Source organism: Ornithorhynchus anatinus, chromosome 11 (genome assembly GCF_004115215.2).
Source record: "Ornithorhynchus anatinus isolate Pmale09 chromosome 11, mOrnAna1.pri.v4, whole genome shotgun sequence".
In the NCBI taxonomy this organism is placed as follows: domain Eukaryota; kingdom Metazoa; phylum Chordata; class Mammalia; order Monotremata; family Ornithorhynchidae; genus Ornithorhynchus; species Ornithorhynchus anatinus.
The window spans coordinates 24,734,703-24,760,005 of NC_041738.1; the positions used below are offsets into that span (position 1 = coordinate 24,734,703).

The following is a 25,303-nucleotide window of genomic DNA, read 5'->3' on the forward strand; positions in this document are numbered from 1 at the left end:
AGCTAAATGAGATAATAGCGGACGGAAAGAAAAATCTGAGTTTGTTTTGTGTTTTTCCTCAGCCCCAAGAATCAGAAAGGACTAGATTAGCAACTGAGACAAATCTGTTTCCTTGTTGCAAAGTTTTTGCTTTTTGAAAACTATTACTTAACTAGATGATGATAATGTCTACCTCACTGAATTTGTTTTTTCAGTATAGTTGGCCAAGGTGGTGGGGAAGGAGGTGGGAAGGACAAGGCAGGGGGCAACGGTAACTGGGTATAGAATGGTTCCGATGGATAACGCAATAGACAGAGGAGTATGGGGCCATGATCTTATCTCTGGGGCCTTCCAGCCTCACATCAAATAATAATAATGATGATATTTGTTAAGCACGCAGTGTGTGCCAGGCACTGTATTCAAGCAAATCAGGTTGGACACAGTCGCTGTCTCACGTGGGACTGCCAGTCTCAATCCCCATTTTACTGATGAGTGAACTGAGGCCCAGAGAAACGAAGTGACTTGCCCAAGGTCACACAGAAGACGAGCGGCAGAGCCGGGAGTAGAACTCATGACCTTCAGACTCCCAGGCCCGTGCTCTATCCACTACAGCATGCTGCTTCTCTGATTGTTAATAACAATGTAACTGGTGGTAGTGAGCGTCGGTTCACAATTTTGTGGGTTCTCGGATTTCTTTTAGGCCACACCTTTGGAGCCATCCTGAAGACGGCTTTGCTAGCAGTATTTTTAGCCACCCCCTCTGTCTAAAATAGATGGCGTTAGAATTCTGAAAGAGTTGAGCCAGTGATTTAAATGCCCATGAGGAATCAAATAAAGACTTTCTTTCGGAAGGTTGAATTGAGGTCTCATAATATCAGGTGACAAGCTATTCAATTTGTCTCAATTGTTTTCATTTCAGCTTCAATGGCGATTTAATTCCTGATGTATTTGGGGTCACAAATGAATCGAGCCAGCCACAGATTCTGTTAGGAGGGTAAGTAAACGCATGTGGAAATGCTAATTACATTATGGCAACATCTGTGTGGTCGGGGTATTGTTGAATGATTCTAGCCCCCTGCCAAAACATAGTTTTTAGGATATGTTTCTCAGGAAAGTTGATCATCATATGAAATTCCTTGGTCCAAGACTACCTTGGGTATTTTTTCAGTCAATCAATATTTATTAAGGGCTTACTGCATGCAGAGCACTGTGCTAACTGCTTGGGAGAGTACAGTGTAACAGAGTTGGTAGACATGTTTCCTGCCCACAACAAGTTTATTGGATTTCCTTTGTAATGAGGAGATGAAATGGGTTATGTTCTTTGGGAATTCAGGGCACTTTTTGAATACAGGATTTCTGGATCTTCTAATGATGGGCTAAATTAACCCATGGGCAGGTTAAGTCTTTATTGAAGAGTAATCACTAAGTAGGCTAATTATCAATCAATCAATTGATTGGATTTATTGAGCGCTTACTAGGTGCAGAGCTCTGTACTAAGCATTTGGGAGAGTACAGTACAACAGAAATAGTGGATGTGTTTCCTGCCCCATAACGAGCTTGAAGTCTAGAGGGGGAGACATCAATATGAATAAATAATTTATATCTGAGAAACCACCACACACTAATTGCAAGCATTAATTGGTAACACATCAAAATACAATTTGCCCAGACTGGTGAACAATCATTTGTCGTAGAGATTTCCTGGCACTGGGTACTCTTATTGCCCACTCCAAAATTATGCATTTCATTGGTTCAAACACATGATACTCCTGGTAATGAAAATGGCTAGAAACACGACTTCTCAAAGCTCTGAGAAATTCATTCAGTCATATTTATTGAGCGCTGACTCTGTGCAGAGCACTCTACTGAGCGCTTGGGAGAGTATCATATAACAGTGGAAAGACACATTCCCTGCCCACAGTCAGCTTACTGTCTAGATGGGAGAATCAGACATTAATATAATGAACAGATGTGTACATAAGTGCTGCGGGGCTGGGAGCGGGGTGATGAATGAAGGGAGCAAGTCAGGGTGATGCAGAAGGGAGAGGGAGAAGAGGAAAGAAGGGCTTAGTCAGGGAAGACCTCTTGGAGGAGACATGCCTTCAATAAGGCTTTGAAGGGGGAGAGAGTAAATTGTCAGATACAAGGAAGGATAGCATTCCAGGCCAGAGGTAGGAGGTCGGGGAGAGGTCGGTTGTGAGATAGACGAGATCAAGGTACAGTGAGAATATTAGCATTAGAGGAGCGAGGGGTGCAGGCTGGGTTGTAGTAGGAGAGTAGCGAGGTGAGGTAGGAGGGGGCAAGGTGGTTGCTTTAAAGCCAGTGGTAAGGAGTTTTTGTTTGATGCGGAGGTGGATGGCAACCACTGGAGTTGCGTGAGGAGTGGGGAAACATGTCCTGACTGTTTTTGTAGAAAAATGATCCGGGCAGCAGAGTGAAGTATGCACTGGAGTGGGGAGAAAGAGAAGCCAGGGAGTTCAGCAAGGAGGCTGATACAGTAATCAAGGCAGGGTAGGATAAGTGATCGGATTAATATGGTAGCAGTTTGGAATGAGAGGAATGGGCAGATTTTAGCGATGTTATGAAGGTGGAATCGATAGGACCTAGTGATGAATTGAATATGTGAGTTGAATGAGAGAGAGAGGCGTCAAGAATAATGTCAAGGTTACGGGTCTGTGAAACCGGAAAGATCGTGGTGCTGTCTACGGTGATGGGAAAGTGGGGGGAAGACAGGGTTTGGGTGGGAAAATAAGTTGAATTTTAGTCATATTAAGTTTGAGTTGGCAGGAGGGCATCCAAGTAGAGATATCTTGAAGGCAGAAGGAAATGCGAGGCTGCAGAGTGGGAGCGAGATCAGAGCTGGAGATGAAGATTTGGGTATCATATGCATTGAGGTGGTAGTTGAAGCCATGAGAGTGAATGAGTTCTCCAAGGGAATGGGTGTACATAGAAAATACAAGGGGACCCAGAACTGAACTGACTCCCACAGTTAGGTGTTCTTCTTTGGTCCAGAATGTTTTTCCCCTAAAAATTCCTGTGGCTGAATTTCCACAAGGGTTTTTGGATTTTGTACTGTGTGCTATTTTCTAGTCAGACTCAATCAATCTGTAGACTTTTAAGGCCCTACAAAACTGCTGATTTCAGTCTCTCCCTCAAGAATCTTTCATTCATCCATTCACTCGTATTTATTGAGCGCTTACTGTGTGCAGAGCAATGTACTAAGCGCTTGGAAAGTACAGTTCTGCAACAGAGACATTCCCTACCCAACAAGGGGCTCACAGTCTACAAGGGGGAGACAGACGACAAAAACAGACAGACAGGCATCACTACCATCAAAATAGATAAATAGAATCATAGATATGTACACATCGTCTCCTATGAAAAGCTATGGTGCTTGTGAATGACCTGTTGAGGTTTTTTACTGTTAAAAACTAAGTCACTGGTCCAGTTACTTGTCATTCCCTACTCAGGTACTGCCTCAGCGTCCTCACCAACCTCCCATCCTCAAGTCTTTCCCCTCTGTCTTACCTTTGACCTCAGCTCACCCTCCCCTCCTGCACCGTCCAGCTAGGCTGCCTTCTCCCAGCATGATTCCAGCATCTTCCAACCCGTCCCGAGTCACCGAATCTCACGCTCACCTTCTCACTCTACCTCCATCTCATCTATCTCGCCACCGACCTCTCGTTCACATCCTACCTCTGGACTGGAACTCCTTCCCTCCTCATATCAGACAGATAATTGCTCTCCCCCACTTCAAAATCATCAAAGTCCTCCCCTCTCAGGAGAGTTTCTAGATCTCTACCATTCTTGACTATGGGAGGGAGAGTCAAACAGAGGCCTACCCATTCCATTCCTGGCTTGGGCAGTGGCTAGCAAGTGGAAGGCAATCTACTACAAGTCAAAACTCACCCATGCTGGGCAGCAGCGGCTTGGGAGAGAGTCAAGGATGGAGACTCAAGTTTACTGCGTGGAAGTTGGCAGTGGTAAACCACTTTCAGATTTTTACCAAGAAAATTCTACAGATACACTCCCAGAACGATTGCAGGTGGAGATGGGGAGTTCTGGGAAAGATGTGTCCATGGTGTTGCTATGGGTTGGAGATGACTCCCCAGCCACAGTGTAAGACTTCAAAGTCTTTCTGAAGGCACATCTCCCTCCCAGAAGCCTTCCTTGATGAGTGTGAATGACACTAGCCAGCACCCGTTTATGTGTAATCGGAGGAAGTACATCTCCTCCCCATTCCTCAGGCACGGACACTTCACCTGGTCCTTGCTAGTCAGAGCCCAGCAGGGAGGGGCGAAAGTGTGACCAGAGAGGATCCTAGATTATTCCCTCAGCCAGTGCGAAGAGGGCCCTTCCTACTCCTAGGAATTGTATTTATTGCCGAGCCGAAAGCCCAGGTTCCCCGAAGGGATCTCCTTCTCACAAGGCTACTAACCCCAGGGGAATGAGGCAATGAAGAGTCTTCTTCCTCCTCACACCTGGGGAATGTGTGAGTTTCTTGTTGTGGGCAGGAGAATCAAACAGAAGTCATAAAATGTAACGTTCCCTACTTCAGTCAGTTACCCCCACTATATTGGCAGCTCCTTAAGGGCAAGGATCAAGGCCTTAGTAATAATAATAATCATCATTGTGGTATTTGGTAAGCGCCTACTATGTGCCAAGCACTGTTCTAAGTACTAGAGGTAGACGCAGGGTAGTCAGTTTGTCCTATATGGGGCTCAGAGTCTTGATCCCCATTTTCCAGATGGGGTAAAAGAGGCACAGAGAAGTGAAGTGACTTGCCCAAGGTCATATAGCAGACAAGTGGCAGAGGCGGGATTAAAACCCATGACCTCTGCCTCCCAAGCCCATGTTCTTGTCACTAGGCCATTGGTACCAGAGTGAGCGCTCAGTAAATATGGTTGATTGATTGGTCACAGTTAGTTAAATTCTTGGTCAGTTAAATTCTCCTTGATTTGCTAGGATAGCTTGTAAAACATAACATGGGTGGACTTGGAGAGGCTTCTTTTCTATCTGAAAAACCTTTGGTCGTTCCTTTCATTATTAGACACTTGGAACTAAAATGTACGTAATTTCCCTCTTAAGAGGTTAGACAATTTATCTGGCAGCTTGGAATTCATGTGGTTTTAGTTAACACATTTTAGTGCACTATATTTTTATGGCTAATTTTAGTTTGCTGGCCTAGTGAGGAATAAACAACGTATGTTTTGCATACGAGGATTTGTAACATTACCTATGTGAGATCCTATTTTTAGAAATCCATAGTAATATGGAAATATATTGTGTTACAGTGCCAAGTAAATCCAGATGTAGGTAATCCTCCAGACAGCTGTTAGACTTTGTATGTAATCAGCACTAGTTCTCATTAGCTTAACAAAAAATGTGTTTGAAGTGTTTTATATTCCCCTAGGGATATTTTGGTAGCAATTGTGTCAAAGAGAACCTATTAGAACTTGAAGAGTCAATCAGGTTTTTACCATAGAAACAAAATCAGTTTTCTAACATTTTTAGACCCAACTGAAATGTTTAATTATACCTGAATAATCTATATATCTCTAAATTGATTTACCATGAAAATGCATCTTTTTTGCCCCACAATATCATATGAGGAACTGATGAAAACTTTAGTGGTTCTAAATGACCTTCCATTCTCATTCAAGGGCAGAGAATTCGTTTTCTGTGCAGTCCAGTCAAAGGTGGATTTTGGGTAGCTGACCAAAACCCATTGAGTGGCTGTGTTGATTTATAGTGGTTATGTGTGCACAGGCTTTGTTTTAGATTTTGGTTTGTTTTTGTTAAGCCTGAATGTGAGATGGAAATTTTTGTGCCCTTGTAAAGTGAATGGTTTTGACTATTAATCTTTACTTGAATTTCATCATGATGACTTTTATTTAAATCGTATATTTTTTGGAACATAGCCCCCAGTTCCCCAAGGGTGTTCAGGACTATAACCTTGTATCGATTATACGGAAAGATATTATCACCCTTCTTGTAGAAAAAGCAGGATGAGTGATTTTTCTAGGCAAGGAAATGTTTAATGCTATGTCATAATTTCTTTACAAAGGGAATCATTGTATTTGAAAAGGTGTTGTTAGTTGTCTTTTAACTTTTGTAAAGCACTAAATTAAGGTTTGAAATTCGATGAAGCATCTGTTCATTTTCTAAATCTGTTACAAACTTAAATATGGTGGAGTCTAACGTTTTTACTACTATTCTATGCAACTTTGATTAAGATTGAGGAGCAGCGTGGCTTAGGTCGAGAGAGCAGGGCCTGGGAATCAGAAAGACCTGGATTCTAATCCTCGCTCCTCCACTTATCTGCTGTGTGACCTTGAGCAAATCACTTCACTTCTCTGTGCCTCAGTTACCTCATCTGTAAAATGGGGATTAAGACTGTGAGCCCCAGGAGAGACAGGAACAGGGTCCAGCCTGATTAGCTTATATCTACCCCAGGGCTTAGAACAGTGCTTGACGCATAGTAAGCACTTAACAAATATTATTATTATTATTATTGTAATCTTGGCTCTGCCAGTAACTTTCTGTGTGACCTTGGGCAAGTCACTAAACTTCTCTGTGCTTCAGGTTTCTCAACTGTAAAATGGGGCTACCCGTTCTCCCTCCTTACTGAGTCTGAGAGGTCCATACAGGAAAGAGACTGTGTCCAACCTAATTAACTTGTACCTTCCCCAACGCTTAGAACAGTATTTGACACATAGTAAACTCTTAACCAATACGAAAAAAAAAGTTAATATCATGAACAAATGTGCTCTACTATATCAGTGGCTCTTTAAAGCAGCACGCATGGCATAGTGGATAGAACATGGGCCTGGGAGTTGGAAGGTCCTGGGTTCTAATCCTGGCTCTGCCACTTGTCTGCTGTATGGCCTTGGCAATTCAGTTCACTTCTCTGTGCCTCCGTTACCTCATCTGCAAAATGGGGATCGAGACTGTGAGCCCCACAAGGGACAGGAACTGTGTCCAACCCAGTTTGCTCGTATCCACCCCATACAGTGCTTGGCACATAGTAAGAGCTTAACAAATATCACAGTTATTATTATTTTTATTCATCTGTAAAATTGGTATTAAAATTGTGAGCCCCACATGGGACAGGAGCTGTGTCCGACCCTATTTACCTGTATCCAGCCCAGTGCTTAGTACCGTGTAAGAACTATTTTTAAAAAGTGTAATTATGAAGTAATAATAACCTTGCGTAAGAAAGTTAGTGGTCTTCTTGGAAGATGGTTTTAGATTCCTGGTAGCTTATGTTTAGGATATGGATTTTTGTGATTTTACCTGCCAAGCTAATTTCTATTTACCAAATGATTTGGGAGATGATTTATAACAGATTGATTTGCAAATCCTTCCTATTTCTGGCATGGTCATCGTAAATCCATGCTAGTACATCTGCATAATGATTTGTTAAATCAATCTATATTTTATTCTCTGAAGCAATATCTTTCAGTATAGTAATATACGGATCCTACTCAGAAAAATCACATAAAATTGTGTATGGCTTAACTTTGCAGTCAGGATAAGATGCAGTAATATAGTAAGTTCTCCTCTAATCAGAAGTTTCCTATTTGACGAATCCTGCATCAAGGAAAGTTTGCTTCATAGTAAGCATGCCTTGATTGCCTCATGAACACACACAATTGTTTCTTCCAAGGTCACATCATAGTCTCTCCAGAGTAATGTGCAACATCAGAAAGAAATTCCTAACAGCATTCTATCCAAAATTTATAATGAAAACAAATGTTAGAGAAGAACTGGAAGTACTGGAGGTATTATATATAAAATAGCTTTTTGGATTTGTCAAGGGACCACTGATGGTAATTTTAATATTAATGATGGTATTTGTTAAGCACTTACTATGTGCCAAGCAAGAATGGACTTTCAGCTGGACTAATTCCGTTACATTTGTCTTTTCCTCTCTCCTTTTGACCCTCTCCATTTAGTTGAAGGCTACAGAAGAAAGGAGAGAGGAAAAAGGGGTAAGGAGGAGATCCTTTCCCTCTCCGAGAATGACTGTCCACAACTGTGAGTCAGAGAATTACTCTTGACAATGAAATCGAATGTCCACGAGAGCCTTGACTAACTCAAAAGTGAATTAGAATAAGCAATCATTGGTGCAAGTCCATTTTCTTGTAACCGAATAAATAGTAATAAGCTTTGTCATTTACAGTCCATACTCAGAAACAAATGTTAAGACAAGAATGCAAGCGATTCTTAACTCTTAATGAATCCGTAATGAATGTGTTAATTCTTAGCACAGTTTCTTAACTTCCAAGAGAATAATAATAATAGTAATAATGATGGTATTTGTTAAGCACTTACTATATGTCAGGCAATGTTCTAAGCGCTGGGGTAGATTCAAGGTAATCAGGTTGTCCCACATGGGGCTCACCATCTTAATCTCCATTTTACAGATGAGGTAACTGAGGCACAGAGAAGTTAAATGACTTACCCAGAATAGAACCCATGACCTGTTACTCCCAAGCTGTGCTCTTTCCACTGAGCCACGCTGCTTCTCAGCACACCATTTCTCAGAGAAGCAGCATGACCTAATGGATACATCATGGGCCTGGGAGACAGAAGGGCCTGAGTTCTAATATCAGCTCTACCACTTGTCTGCTGTGTGACCATGGGCAAGTGACTTCACTTCTCTGGACCTCAGTTACCTCATCTGTCAAATGGAGATTAATTATGTGAGCCCCATGCGGGACATGGATTGTGTCCGACCTGAGTAGCCTTTATCTACCCCAGCTATTAGTACAGTGCCCGGCGCATAACATGCGCTTAACAAATGTCATAAAAAAAGAAAAAAAGTTATGTTCTCCTCAACACAGCTACACCGGTTGGGACTTGAACTACGGAAGCCCAAGCAAGCGACTGTGGGGTGGAGAACCAAAACTGGGAAACCTAAAGCAAGGAGGGGAGGGAAAACATTTGAAGGACGGGTAAAGCAAAGCCTCAAAATATGCAGCATCCCAGCTGAAAACTGGGCATACTCTTAAGGAGAAAGCGTGGCTCATTTTCAGGAACAAGAGACTAGGAGGCCAAAGAGAAAATGGCCCCGGGAGAGACAGACCTCAGAAGTAACACTACAAGAAATTGTCCTTTTGTGTGCACGATGGGGATGGGACTGCAGACAACCCTACATACCGTAAACTCGTTGTGGGGAGGGAATGTGTCTGATTATTGTTGTACTGTACTCTCCCAAGCACTCAGTACAGTATTTTGCAAAAAGTAAGCGCTCAATAAATACGACTGACTGACGGACTTTTCAGCCCCACCCGCACTCATGTGGCAAGAGCATGGGCTTGGGAGTCGGAGGACATGGGTTCTAATCCCGGATCTGCCACTTGTCTGCTGTGTGATCTTGGGCAAGGCACTTAACTTCTCTATGCCTCAGTTACCCCCTCTGTAAAATGGGGATTAAGACGGTGAGCCCCAAGTGAGACAACCTGATTACCTTGTATCTCCCCTAGCGCTCAGAAGAGTGCTTGGCACATAATAAGTGTTTAACAAATATCATTATTATTATTATTATTCTCTTGGAGGCTAAGAAACTGGCTGCATTCTAATACTTCATCCCATGCGTTCTTGTCTTGACATTTGTTTCTGAGTATGGGCCGTAAATGAAGCTTATTATTTATTCAGCTACAAGAAAATGGACTTGCACCAATGATTGCTTACTCTAATTCACTTTTTAGTTAGTCGAGGCTCTCGTGAGCATTCGATTTCATTGTCAATAGCAATTTTCTGACTCATGGTTGTGGACAGTCATTCTCGAAGAGGGAAAGGATCTCCCCCCTACCCCTTTCTCCTCTGTCCTTTCTTTAGCCTTCGACTAAATGGAGAGGGTCATAAGGCGAGAGGAAAAGACAAACGTAATGGATGTTAATCCAGCTAAAAGTCTGTTCTTTTTATATTTTGTTCATGGAATCACGCTTATATTTCAACCTCGTCCAGTTACAGCTGCGGCCTGTGTCTTTGTGAGGCACCTGAAGTGAAAGTGCTGATTACAAGCAAAGACTTCAAAACCCAGGTTCCAGTTCAGCCCACCCTTAGGCTTCTCTAAGAATGAAAACAGGATCCCCAAGATCCTGGAATCACCTTATTGGGATAAACCAATTCAACCATTTAAGAAGATACCATCTAATGAAAATGCTTCACTTCTTCGTGACTCCTCAGCCAAATCTCAATTTAGTTAGTGCCATCCCAGGGATATTCCTCAACATCCAACCACCCCCCAGTGTCAGCGTTAATGAGTTTGTGACAGGGTTTCTATCCAGATCCAGGAATAGCCCTGCAAGCCAGCTGCAGGGAAACCCCTGTAGCCCCCAAGGGTCAATTCAGGAAATGATAGGGGGCACGGTTTGTTCTTTCCTAGTGCCTGCTGTACTAATTTAAACTTTCCTAGACTAGCAGGAGAGCAGCATGGCCTAGTGGAAAAAACATGGGCCTGGGAACCAGAGGACATCCCCCTCCAGACTTTAAGCTCGTCATGGGCAGGGAATATGCCTCCCAGCTCTGTCATATTCTACTCTCCCAAGAGCTTTGCACAGTGCTCTGCACCCAGTAAGCACTCAGTAAATACAATTGGTTGACCTGAATTCTTAAACTGGCTCTGCCTCTTGTCAGCTGTGTGACTGTGGGCAAGTCACATAACTTATCTGTGCCTCAGTTCCCTCCTCTCTGAAATGGGGATTAAGACTGTGAGCCTCACGTGGGACAACCTGATTATCCTGTATCTCCCCCAGTGCTTAGAACAGTGCTCTGCACATAGTAAGCACTTAAATACCAACATTATTATTATTATTATCTCTGTGTCCCAGTTTCCCCCCTCAGTAAAGTGGGGATTCAGTGTCTGTTCTTCCTCTTACTTAGACTGTGAGTCCCAGGTGGGATAGGGATTGTATCCAACTCAATTAACTTAGAACAGAGCTTGAGACATAATCAGCGCTTATCAAATGCCATAATAATAATAATAATAATAATGGCCCATTATGCACCATTCTGGAGAGAAATATGTAACACCATTTCTTGAAGTAGTTGCTTTGGGGCTCTAATATAATTTTGCACTTGCTACAAAGAAACAAAAGATCCCCGGTAATTACCCCAAGATGCTGTTGATTTTGTATAAATTGGGCACTGAGGAGTGGGTGTGAATTTGGAATCATTTCAGAGTTGCAGTTACCATAGGCAACCAAACATCTGCAGTGGATGTAAATTCACCCTTTGGTAAATGGCAATCTTTATATTAAAGGGCAAAAACATTCATAGAGTGTACCTTGACATTATTGTATTTCCTTTAGAAGCTGATAATTAAGTTTCTCTTAAATCGGTGGAAAAATGTCATCAATCTAACATGCTAGACTAAATACGTGGGCTAAGTTGTGTGTCCTCTGTTCCTTGTGCTGTGACAGTTATTTCGTAATACAGTTTGCATGCACAGGTTCAGTTGTCCAACCTGTGGTAACGTAGGTTGACGTTACAGGAGTGGAATGTGCAGACCGGGTTGCAGTAGGAGAATAGCAGGGTGAGGTGGGAGGGGGCAAGGCCTGGGAATCACAACGTTGTGGATTCTAATTCCAGCTCCGCCACTTGTGCGGTGTGACCTTGGGCAAATCACTTCACTTCTCTGGGCCTCAGTTTCCTCATCTGTAAAATGGGAGTTGAGACTGTGGGACAGGGACTGCATCCAACCTGATTTTTCTGTATCTCCCCCCCCCCCCCCCCAGTGCTTAGTACAGCACCTGGCACACAGTAAGCACTTAACTACCAGAATTATTATTGTTATTTGGGCTAGGCCAGAAATAAGACTATCAAGAGCCCTTTTTTACATACAGTGGAAGAAATACAAGCTTTTCAAAAATAGGGACTATGATTTTTACTTCTGTTTTCTGTTACCAGGTACCTCATAATAATAATAATGGTATTTGTTTCTTGATTCTATTTATTGCTATCTTGATTCTGTTTATTGCTTTTGTTCTTGTCTGTCCATCTCCCCCGATTAGACTATAAGCCCATCAAAGGGCAGGGACTGTCTGTCTCTGTTACCGATTTGTACATTCCAAGCGCCTAGTACAGTGCTCTGCACATAGTAAGCGCTCAATAAATACTATTGAATGAATATTTGTTTAGCATGTACTATGTGCCAGGCACTGTACTAAGCACTTAGGTGGATGCAAGCAAATGGTGGTAGACACAGTCTCTGTCCCACATTGGACTCACAGTCCCAAGCCCCATTTTAAGGATGAGGTAACTGAGGCCTAGAGAATTGAAGTGACTTGCCCAAGGTTGTACAACAGACAGGTGACGGAGCTGAAACTAGAACCCATGACCTTTTGACTCCCAGGCCCGTGCTCTGTCCATCACACCATGCTGCTTCCCGTACAGTGCTATGCACTTAGCAGGCATTTAGAGAACCAATTAGTAGTATTTATTGAGCACTTGCTGAGTACAGAACACTTAAGTGCTAGGGAAAGTAGAATACAGCAAAATTGGTAGACACAATCATTACCCACAAGGAGTTTGGCACTAGACAGAAAATAAACTAAAACTATAAACATCTTTGCCCTCTAAAAGTAAAATCTAAAATGGGTGATATGTGTATATGAGAAGGAGATACTTGAATTTTTAATACAGCTACTGAAGTCTACAAAATAAATGATTCTTCCCTAATGCCAGATTGTTTTTCCTAAGTGGAAATGAGCTTTTAGAGCAAGTTATTTTAGGGTTCGAGGGCTTATAGTAGTCCAGTACTATAGTAGAAAAACTGATTTTGTGTGGAATAAGATTAGTGACATACTGGTGGACAATTTTGGCACATGTTGAAAGTGACTTGTTTTTCCTCTGTCCCCCAGAATGAAAAAAATTGTGTTCTTTGATTAATTTCATCCTGACCCCATAGTTACAGATTTTTAAGGAACTGACAGGGAGTGTTAGAAGTAACAAATGCTTCCTATATTGCTTATTGGCCGATTTTTCTGAGAATTTAAGAGTGTCATTCTGGCAATTCTGCCCATGTAATTTACTACAATTTCTAATATGGATTTTACCAAAATGTTTCTAAGTAACTTTTCTGGTGTAGTCAGTTGTAATTTGCAAAACTGCACACCTTGACAGAAGCAAGTCAGCAATTATTCCATTGAAATACTTTTAAAGATTTTCAGTCCTGAGCCGTAGTGCAGAAGAAAAATCAATTCCATCGCTTGGCATGGATTCTATTTCAGCAAACTCCAGAGTACTTCACAATTTCATGAATAATTTCAATATATTTGCACTCATGACTTTTTGACTTGATTAAAATGGTATAATAAAGTCAGGCATGTTCCACTTCCTTTTGAATTTGACCGTTTTTAGTTTTAAAGGCTGAATTTATGTAAATTCAAATCACAGGGAACGTAGGACAAGTGTGCTGGGGAGCGATGGGTGTGCGTGCAAACCTCTAGGTGTAGGCATCGGTATTTGCAAATAATCCAAGAACACTAAATGCTTTGCTTAAGAGTGCAGTGCCTCATATTTTGGGTTTTCTTCCTCTTTAAACCACAAATAAATGGGAGACGACGTGGCCTTTTGACAGCGAGAGTAGCCAAACTTAACTATATGAAAATTGACAAGGCAAGGAACATGACGTTGGTTGCCGGTGACACGAGTAATTGTCAGGAGTGAAATAAAATGAAAAAAGGCATTCTTTCCTGAATTAGGACAGCTACCTACCTTAAAGGAGGATGCTCGGTACTAAGCGAGGCTGTAGGATGGAGCTTCAGCTGTCAATCCGGGAAGAAAAGGGGTTCAGGACAGGATTGGGGAGGGAGAGGGAAGGGAAAGAAAGAGGAGAAAAGTAGACAACAGGAGAAGGGATGTGGAGAGAGGAGGCTGAGGAGAGAGGGAGGAAAAGAGAACCTCTTGCCTGAAGCTGGATGTCCTATCACTGTAGATTGACAGTGTTTAAACTGAGAAGATGCAATGCAAAACTGTTGTCATCGTAACCCAGCTAGCATTAAATCCCTGTAGAACCAAGCTTACAGCTATATTAAGAAACTGCTAGCAGGCTGATAAGTAATGAACGCAGACCACAACGTCTTTATCTGGTGCTTCAGAAAGCAAAAACTTGCCGGGTGCCCAGCAGGCTGACAGTTTTTTGCTCCATATTAGCTGGCTGTTGAAAACCAAAGACCTTTCTCTCTTCGTTGGGTGAGTTTTTTTTAGAAATAATAATGTTGATATTTAAGTGCTTTTTATGTGCAGAGCACTGCTCTAAGCGCTGGGATAGATGCAGGGTAACGACGTTGTCCCACGTGAGGCTCACAGTTAATCCCCATTTTACAGATGAGGTAACTGAGGCATAGAGAAGTTAAGTGACTTGCCCACAGTCACACAGCTGACAAGTGGCAGAGCCGAGATTTGAGCCCGTGATCTCTGACTTCCAAGCCTGGGCTCTTTCCACTGAACCACGAGAAATGATGAGACCTGAACAAAAAGTCAATCAATCGAATTTATTGAGCATTTACTGTGTGCAGAACACTGTTCCAACCTCTTGGCAGAGTACAGTAGAAGCAGCATGGCCTAGTGGAAAGAGCACGGGCCTGGGAGTCAGGGGGCCTGGGTCCTAATCCCGGTTCCACCACGTGCCTGCTGTTTGACCTTGAGCAAGTCACTTAACTTCTCAGTGCCTCAGTTACCCCCTCTGTAAAATGGATATTAAGATTGTGAGCCCTTGGGGAACAGGAACTGTGTCCCACCCACTTATCTTGTATCTACCCAAGAGCTTACAACAAGGTTTAGAACCATGCTTCTTACATGGTCTTTATCTTTTCCACCAATAGCTATCGGGGGAAGAAAAATCAATCCTACTTACATCCTTGGATTAGCTCTGAATTGAAATAACATAGTAAGCCTTAACAAGTACCATAATTATCATTACAGTATAACAGAGTTGGTAGCCACTCTGCCTAGCCACAATGAAGTTACAGTCTAGAAGTTCATATTCTCTAGTCAGGCTTTCTAAGGAAGAGAACAGATTGAAGAATCTAACCGGTTGAGATGTGTAAGTGCTCTGACCAGTCATCCCCACCCAGGGACTTGGGCATCTTGGCTCATCTTGTGCGGTCGAGTCATCTCCGACCCATAGTGACCCTATGGTCACATCTCTCCCAGAACGCCCCACCTCCATCTGCAGTCGTTCTGGTAGTGGATCCATAGAGTTTCTTGGTAAAAATCCAGAAGTGGTTTACCATTGCCTCCGTCCGTGCAGTAAACTTGAGTCTCCGCCCTCGTCTCTCTCCCGTGATGCTGCTGCCAGCACAGGTGAGTTTTGACGTGTAGCATATTGCCTTCCCCTCGCTAGCCACTGCCCAGGCTAGAGTTGGAATGGGTAGGCCTCTGCTTGACTCTCCCTCCCATAGTCAAGACTGGTTCAGTCCTGGAAACTCTCCAGGTGCTACCCTGAGAGAGATCTTGGGCAGTTCCTCTCGCTATTTAGGGAAAGAGTTGCACTACAGCAGCAGAGTGACAATTTTCATCAGCTTCTCTACCACCACCAGGCCTTCTTACTTGAGCCCCACACTCTCTTGTCAGGTTAATAAAGCCAGCACTTGGCAGACAGTTGCAGCTTTTAGTTCAGTAAAGATTTTTTTTAAAGTTTTCCTTTCATATTATTGGAGAAACAGCACAACTATAGCTGTGGAGTTCATTCAGCTGCTTCTAAGAGAAAGGAAACAAATAGTGGATACTTAGCTGAATCTAGAGCACTTAAGGGATTCTTTTACTGGATCATGTAATTAACTCTGTTCACTGGTTTCAGCTGAGAGGTGAAATGGCTATAATTTTTGAAAACGTTGGGTCATAGATCTCATGTTAGCGAATATTTGACCTGTTGTTTTTTTAAAATGTGTGCTCTGTCTCATTAAATTTTCTTGGGGAGCATGGACCTTGTTTTTATTCATTTGTTTCCAAGTTCCTAGTGCAGTGCACAGTAAATACTGGTGCTTTATCAAAATGTAGAAAACAAAATAAAATGGCTTAAAGTACTCTGAATTTTGAATTTCATGTAGAATTTTTAGACAAACTCATGTTTTCATTAAGAAGGTGTTCTCTCTATTTTTGTCTTAGGAATCTCTCATGGCATCCTGCACTGCATACTCAGAGTAAAATGCGGATACCTCATTCACATGCATTTATCGATTTGAATAAAGATTTTACGGCAGGTGAGTGCAAATTACTGTGAAATTTGGGGAGTTGCAATTAAAATGATTTCTAAAATACTCTGCGACTATTAAAATAAAGTTAACTTTGAAAATATTGAGTTAATTGAAAATATTCTAGAAAAAAATTATATTTCTGAAATATTTTTGTGTTCGATATTAATTCTTTTGCCTAAACTTCTGAAGCAGGTTTCTAGTAAGATTATCCAGTTAACCTAGAGAGCTTCATTATTGGATATTATTCAAGTCTTACTTCAAGGTTATGCAACACTCATAAATTGGACATTTTGCATAATTCCGAGATTCTGCCACTCGAGAGGATATTTAGGTCAGGGGAAGGAAAAAGCAGTATGCTATTCTGGCAGTACTTTTTTTTAGTAAAACTGATTTGGCATCAGACTTGCAGAAAACAGTGACATTTTGACTGAATCTACAAAGAAAATTCCCTCTAACTTCTGGACAATGTTCCATGATCAAGTGTTTAGTCTAATGTTAGAGAGCAGTGTCTCTGAAATGGTCTTTCTGATTTCCACTAACACCTACAGGGAAACAAAAATAAATCCTTACATCCATGGATTAGCTCTGAATTTAATTAAGAGGTGAAAATGGGAAAGCTAGCATCTAATCACATTTTGTATTACAATGACATTAGTGTCCCCATGACTTAACTGTGCCCTTGCAGTTGATAGTGATAAACCAACATGAATTTATTCCATAATTTCCCATCACCTTCCATACATTTTAAGATTCAAAGACAAACAATTGACTCTGATTGACTCCCCAGAAATTGATGGATTCATTTTTTAATGTGTGTCAGTAAGATCCGAGACCAAACATCCATGTTACTGACTTAAAATCTGACTCGATGAGTATTCCAGCTGGGGCTGTTCAGGAATAGCTTGAAAATGATTAAATTATGAAATGAAGCAATGGGAGTTTAAAATGAAAAGAAAGTCCATTTTCCAGGCTGAAGTGTTGGGGGAAGGTGCCTCTTTTCCACCCACTTCCCTCTTGGCTTTCTCTGCCATCAAGATGCTTAACTGTTTTCAATAAAATTGATTTCCAAACTATTGGCAAGGCCTGGCTATGATAATATTCAGGATTACATTGGAGGTGGACCCTTGATCAAGAGGTTAAAGGAAAGTAGGAAGAGTGCTTGCTTATTGATTGTTACATTGTCCTCTCCCAAGCGTTTAGTACAGTGCTATGCGCACAGTGAGTGCTCATTAAATGTGATTAAATGGGAACTACATTTTCCAGAATCATCTGGAAATATGAGTCGATCAATTGGGCAAAACCCTTAAATAGAGAACAGACTACCCTGGCTCTCCTGGAATTCTCCCCCTCTAGACTGCTGGTTGTTAGGGGCAGGGAACTTGTCGGATAATTCTGTTGTACTCTCCCAAGTACTTAGTACCAAGCTCTGCACACTGAAGCACTTTATAAATACCATTTATTGATATATGTCCTTTGAACTTGAAGATGTCCACTATTGGGGACATTTTTGTATTGTGCAGGTGTGATTGAAAAGGTCAGGGTAGAACCTGCCCTGTGTTCTCTGCTCTATCAAGTATGACTTTTTTGCATGTTTTTTCATCTGCTATTCTAGAGGGTTTTAGGGTAAACCAGTGTGTAAAATAATCCATATGAAAGTCAATCTATAGAGAAGCAGCATGGCTTATTGGATAGCACAGGTCTGGGAGTCAGGTGACCTGAGTTCTAATTCCGGTTCCACCACGTCTGCTGTGTCACCTCGGGCAAGTCACTTCACTTCTCTGGCCCTTAGTTACCTCATCTGTACAATGGTGATTTAGAGTGTGAGCCCCATGTGGCACAGGGACTGTGTCCAACCTGGTTAACTTGTAACTGCCCCAGCACTTAGAACAGTGTTTGGCACATAGTAAGCCCATCATTTGTATTTATTGCACACTCGCAGTGGGCAAAACACTGTACTAGGCTCTTGGGAGAGTACAGTGCTCTACACACAGTAAGCGCTCAATAAATACGATTGAATGAATGAATGAGTTCGTGCCCACAACGAGCTCACAGTCTAAAGGTTAAGAAATACCATAATTATTATTATTAGTGTCTATAGAAAGTTACATTAGATCTGTCAGAGAATTGAGGTACCCCAGGTTGATGTTTTGTTGTGGCCAAAGGTTATGTTACTTTTCCCCCTGTCCCTCTGCTCCCCCTCCCCCCCTTCTCCCTTCCCCGCATCACTGTGCTCATTTGTATATAGTATTTATTACCTTATTTATTTTGTTAATGAGGTGTATATCTCCTTGATTCTATTTATCTTGATGTTGTCTTGTTTTGTTCTGTTTTGCTTTGCTGTCTCCCCCGTTTAGACTGTGAGCCCATCATTGGACAGGGATTGTCTCTATCTGTTGCTGAATTATACATTCCAAGTGCTTATTTCAGTGCTATGCACATAGTAAGCGCTCAGTATATACTATTGAATAAATGAATGGATGAGCTCAGTTTTAACCCCAAAAGGAAATGAGATGATGGATTGTATATTATACCTTATGCATTTCTCTCTCATTTAATAACCTTCTTACTCTTCTGGCCTCTCTTTCTCAGTGTCTTTCACCAGATCTTTCCCTTCCTCCTACCCTCTAACTGTGGGTGATTCTCAAAGTTCATTCATTCATTCAATAGTATTTATTGAGCGCTTACTATGTGCAGAGCACTGTACTAAGCGCTTGGAATGAACAAGTCGGCAACAGATAGAGACAGTCCCTGCCGTTTGACGGGCTTACAGTCTAATAGGGGGAGACAGACAGACAAGAACAGTGGCAATAAATAGAGTCAAGGAGAAGAACATCTCGTAAAAACAATGGCAACTAAATAGAATCAAGGCGTTGTACATTTCATTAACAAAATAAATAGGGTAATGTAAATATATGCAGTTGAGCAGACGAGTACAGTGCTGAGGGGATGGGAAGGGAGAGGGGGAGGAGCAGAGGGAGATGGGAGGAAAAGAGGGTTAAGCTGCGGAGAGGTGAAGCGGGGGCGGTAGAGGGAGTAGAGGGAGAAGAGGCGCTCAGTCTGGGAAGGCCTCTTGGAGGAGGTGAGTTTTAAGTAGGATTTTGAAGAGGGAAAGAGAATCAGTTTGGCGGAGGTGAGGAGGGAGGGCGTTCCAGGACCGCGGGAGGACGTGGCCCAGGGGTCGACGGCGGGATAGGCGAGACCGAGGGACGGTGAGGAGGTGGGCGGCAGAGGAGCGGAGCTTGCGGGGTGGGCGGTAGAAAGAGAGAAGGGAGGAGAGGTAGGAAGGGGCAAGGTGATGGAGAGCCTCGAAGCCTAGAGTGAGGAGTTTTTGTTTGGAGCAGAGGTTGATAGGCAACCACTGGAGGTGTTTAAGAAGGGGAGTGACAGGCCCAGATGGTTTCTGCAGGAAGATGAGCCGGGCAGCAGAGTGAAGAATAGACTGGAGTGGGGCTAGAGAGGAGGAAGGGAGGTCAGAGAGAAGGCTGACACAGTAGTCTAGCCGGGATAACGAGTGCCTGTAGCAGTAAGGTAGCCGTTTGGGTGGAGAGGAAAGGGCGGATCTTGGCGATATTGTAAAGTTGAAACCGGCAGGTCTCGGTAACGGATAGGATGTGTGGGGTGAACGAGAGAGACGAGTCAAGGATGACACCGAGATTGCGGGCCCGAGAGACGGGAAGGATGGTCGTGCCATCCACGGTGATAGGGAAGTCAGGGAGAGGACCGGGTTTGGGAGGGAAGATGAGGAGCTCAGTCTCGCTCATGTTGAGTTTTAGGCGGCGGGCCGACATCCAGGTGGAGACGTCCTGGAGGCAGGAGGAGATGCGAGCCTGAAGGGAGGGGGAGAGGACAGGGGCGGAGATGTAGATCTGCATGTCATCTGCGTAGAGATGGTAGGCAAAGCCGTGAGAGCGAATGAGTTCACCGAGGGAGTGAGTGTAAATGGAGAACAGAAGAGGGCCAAGAACTGACCCTTGAGGAACTCCAACAGTTAAAGGATAGGAGGGGGAGGAGGCGCCAGCGAAGGAGACCGAGAATGACCGGCCAGAGAGGTAAGAGGAGAACCGGGAGAGGACGGAGTCCGTGAAGCCAAGGTGAGATAAGGTATGGAAGAGGAAGGGATGGTCGACAGTGTCAGAGGCAGCAGAGAGGTCAAGGAGGATCAGAATGGAGTAGGAGCCATTGGATTTGGCAAGAAGGAGGTCACGGGTGACTTTAGAGACAGCAGTCTCGGTAGAGCGGAGGGGACGGAAGCCAGATCGGAGGGGGTCTAGGAGAGAATGGGAGTTAAGGAATTCTAAGCATCGATTGTAGACGACTCATTCTAGGATTTTGGAAAGGAAGGGTAGTAGGGAGATAGGGCGATAACTGGAGGGGGAAGTGGGATCAAGAGCGGATTTTTTTAGGATGGGGGAGACGTGGGCATGTTTGAAGGCAGCGGGGGAGGAGCCGTTGGAGATAGAGTGGTTAAAAATAGAAGTTAAGGAAGGGAGGAGGGCAGGGGCGACGGTTTTAATAAGGTGAGAGGGAATGGGGTCCGAGGCGCAGGTGGAGGGGGTGGCACTTGCGAGGAGGGAGGAGATCCCCTCTGAGGATACTGCAGGGAAGGATGGGAAAGTAGGGGAGAGGGTTGGTGGCGCGGAGGGGAGAGGGGGAGGAGTGACTTTGGGGAGCTCAGACCTGATTGTGTTGATTTTCATGAGGAAATAGGTGGCCAGATCATTGGGGGTGAGAGATGGGGGAGGGGGAGGAACAGGGGGCCTAAGGAGAGAGTTAAAGGTCCGGAACAATCGGCGGGGGTGACGGGCATGGGTGTCGATGAGGGAGGAGAAGTAGTTTTGCCTGGCGGAGGAGAGGGCAGAGTTAAGGCAGGAAAGGATAAATTTGAAGTGTGTGAGGTCGGCTTGGTGCTTGGACTTTTGCCAGCAGCGCTCGGCAGCTCGAGCATAGGAGCGTAGGAGGCGGACGGAGGAGGTGATCCGGGGCTGTGGGTTAGTGGAGCGAGAGCGGCGGAGGGAAAGGGGGGCGAGAGAGTCGAGATGAGTAGAGAGGGTGGAGTTGAGAGCGGAGACCTGATCGTCGAGAGTGGGAAGTAAGGACAGGGCGGCAAGGCGAGGAGAGATGCTTTTGGAAAGATGGATGGGATCGAGAGAGCGGAGGTCTCTGTGGGGCAGTAGCGAAGATTTGCAGGGGGAGGGAGTGTGAGAGATGAGGCAGTTGACAAGGTTATGGTCAGAGAGGGATTTCAGAGTCGGTGAGGGAAGAGATAGTGCAGCGGTAGGAGATGACAAGATCGAGGGTGTGACCGAGTCGGTGAGTGGGCGCGGTATGGTGGAGCAGCAGGTCGGCAGAGTCGAGGAGGGATAGCAGGCGGGCGGCAGAGGAGTCGTCGGGTACATCCGTATGGATGTCGAAGTCTCCGAGGATCAGAGTGGGCAGAGAGAAGGAGAGAAGGAAGGTGAGAAAGGGGTCAAGGTGGTTGAAGAAGTCGGAGGTGGGACCGGGAGGGCGGTAGATGACAGCGACAAGTATCTGGAGGGGGTGGTAGAGGCGAATGATATGGGCTTCGAAGGAGGGGAAGGAGAGTGTGAAGCAGCATGGCGTAGTGGATAGAGCACAGGCCGGGGAGACAGAAGGTCATGGGTTGGGCAAGGACTGTCTCTATCTGTTGCCGAATTGTACATTCCAAGAGCTTAGTACAGTGGTCTACATATATTAAGTGCTCAATAAATACGATTGAATGAATGAATAATTCCAGTTCCACCACCTGTCTGCTTTGTGACCTCGGGCAAGTCACTTAACTTCTCTGTGCCTCAGTTACCTAATCTGTAAAATGGGGATTAAGACTGAGTTCCATGCTGGACAGGGACTGTGTCCTACCCGATTTGCTTGTACCCACCCCAGCGCTTAGTACGGGGTCTGGCACATAGTAACAAATGCCATCATTATTAATATCATTATATTATATATGCTTATAATTATACATAATATATAATATAATCATAATAATAATGACATTTGTTAAGCACTTACTATGTGCCAAGCACTGTTCTAAGCACTGGGGTAGATACAAGGTAATCAGGTTCTGTCCTCTTCTCACTTTACACACATTCCCTTGGGGCACTCTTTTGATACCGAAGTTACACATGACTGTTATCTCCTAACTCTTCTAGTTCTATTCAGTGAAGATCAAGAGTGATTGATTGGGAACTTGGAATTCCAGAGTCTAGAAATTTCTTGGTGGGACTATGAAGGGATTCATTTGCCATACAGTAGCCTTGAGTAAAGTAGATGAGTAATCTAGTGATTGAATAAGAAAGTGTATAAAAATGTGCTAACAGGAGAACTGAAACCAAGAAAATTCCTCTTAGCTATTAGAGGAACTTGGGTGAGGTTTGATCATTTTCACCATTCTTCTGTGTAGTGAATGGAAGGTGTGGATGCAGTCAGCTGCATATGTTTTAAATACTTTGTACAAAGTAACAAATTACAGTATTAAAAAAAAACTTGAGGTGGGATAAATATCCCTTCTGGAACATTCATCACTGCACACAATTTGTTTGAGATTTTGACAATTTGAAAATCTAAATTTTCTCCTTGCTCATCTTTCAACTAACAGTATTTTAAAATGGAAAATTTTCTTTGCCCTACTTGCCTGAAGCATTGAATTTTAATGATCTCATGAAAAAGCATGTTTTGATACAAGCATTAACTGAGGAATATTTTATGAAAGTGTAACTGAGTCATAATCTTTTCAATCTCAAGGTTGTTCCAAGCCCAACACAAGTTTCCTGAAACTTGGTAAATCGGAGTGGGAAAAGCTCTTAAAATGGAATTTTCAGTAATAGTGCTAAAACACCCAATCAGGTTTTAGACAGGTAAAATGTGAAAAAGCATAGAATGAGAGAGGAATCAACTAATAAAAAAAGATGGGGAAAAATAACTGTATTTTATCTCTCAAAGACATATAAGTCGTAAGAGAGATGAATTTTTCCAAAGTTTTTATGGATTTTGCCAAATAATAAATAATAATGGTGGTTGTTAAGCATTTATTATGTGCCAAGCACTGTTGTAAACACCAGGGTAGATTTAAATGGGGTGGACACAGTTTCTGTCTCACATGGGGATCACACTCTTAATCCCTATTTTACAGATAAGGTAATTGAGGCCCAGAGTTGTTAAGTGACTTGCCCAAGGTCACACAGCAGACATATTGTTGGAGACAGGATTTGACTGTCTGTCTCCCCCGACTAGACTGTAAGCCCGTCAAAGGGCAGGGATTGTCTCTGTTACCGAATTGTACATTCCAAGCGCTTAGTACAGTGCTCTGCACATAGTAAGCGCTCAATAAATACTATTGAATGAATGAATGAACCCAGGTCCTCCTTACTTGGTCAAGTAAGCACTTAACAAATACCAACATTATTATTATTATGATGATGATGCCAGACACGCAGGTGCTGCTTCCGAGCCACAGAGCTCCCGTCTTCGTTGTCTAGGGATCTGTGACCTTTGGGCCTTTGATATTTGCCCCACTCTCATCCCCACAGCCCTTATGTACATATCCTTGATTATACATTGTAATTTATATGTTTATAATCATGTCTGTCTCTCCCTCTAGACTGTAAGCTCGCTGTCAGCAGGGAACATGCGGCCCACTCTGTTGTATTATACTCTCCTAAGCACTTAGTACAGTGCTCTGCACATTTTGGATAGAATATTTTAGGGAATTAGAGGTTTTCTTCCAACATCAAATGGTTTAGAGAGAACATGATGCATGTTGGAAGAAATGGGTACCTCTGCCATTCAAGTCGCTTATAATATAACACTAGTTTTCCTTAACTTGAGGTTTGTCAAAAATGTCACCCCCACATTTTTGGAAAACTAAGTGAAACCTGGATTTATATACCACTTCAGCACTAGTTCTGAAGTGTAGCTTATATTCACTTCCCAACTCCCCTCTTTGAGAGTTTCACTGATAGAAGTTCTGGCTTTAACAATTGTTGATCTTTATCTCTGAAGATGAAAGACCAGCTAGGCAAAAACTTTCCTGATTAAATGATGTTATCATTAAACTCACTGATAAGGATAAAAGAGGGTGGGCAGGTGGAGGGAATAGAAAATTTAAAAAAACGGAAAATTGTATTTTCTTACAAGAAAGCCAACTTTTTAGGACGTGCAGATGTTTTTAATCCTGAGAAAATCATTCTAAAAGATTTTTCTTTTTAATTGTGAAAATACTAACTCTATCTCATCTTGTCACTATTTGCTTCTTACTGGGCTACTAAAATCTACCTTAATGCTCAAGGAGAAGGAAATTCAGAGGCACGAAAATGTTAATAGGAGGGTCATAGTGATAAAAAGGTTAATTTTATCAGGTGCATTGAAAAATTAATTGGCCTTTCCTGCAATCACCTGTTTGTTAATGAGCAATAAACCTAACCAGAATTCATGGAAGGAAGGTATCTTCATTCAGTTTCAGTTTGAAAGTATCTGGCAGCATGCCTGTAGCCATTACAGAAATGTTCAGATTGTTCTTCCAGTGATATGTAGGCACCCCTGTAGTGTATTCTCTCCTGATCTATTATTTGCTGAAATACAACAAATAGGAGGTTACAAAGGGCACCCTAGTAGAAAGGTCTAACTTCAAGTGGTAATTCCAGCCCTGAGAATGTGTTGCCCTCTGAAGTTACTCAGTCAATATCATTACTGCTCATTCCATCCTTGAAAGGTGTTTGTTATGGTTGTTCATTCATTCGTATTTAATGAGCACTTACTGTGTGCAGAGCACTGTACTAAGCACTTGAAAAGTACAGTTCAGCAACAGAGAGAGAGAATCCCTGCCCACAACGGGTTCACAGTCTAGAAGGGGAGAGACAGACATCAAAACGAGTAAACAGGCATCAGTAGCATCAATATAAATAAATAGAATTATAGATATATATAGACATCAAAACAAGTAAACAGGCATTATATAAATAAATAGAATTCTAGATATATACACAAGTGCTGTGGGACGGGAAGGGGATAGAGCAAAGGGAGCGAGTTGGGGCGATGGGTAGGGGAGGGGGAATGGAAGAAAAGGGGGGCTTAGTCCGCCTGGAGGAGATGAGCCT

The 25,303-nt window shown here is 43.0% G+C and overlaps 1 protein-coding gene across 1 annotated transcript in view; it reads left to right on the forward strand.

The window, feature by feature from the left end:
* Positions 1-25,303, forward strand: part of ITFG1 (integrin alpha FG-GAP repeat containing 1) — a 235,946-nt gene that overhangs the window by 13,935 nt on the left and 196,708 nt on the right. The window contains exons 5-6 of the mRNA XM_029075684.2: positions 899-973; positions 16,102-16,196. Coding sequence (XP_028931517.1) covers positions 899-973; positions 16,102-16,196 — 170 coding nt within the window. The remainder of the gene's footprint in view (positions 1-898; positions 974-16,101; positions 16,197-25,303) is intronic.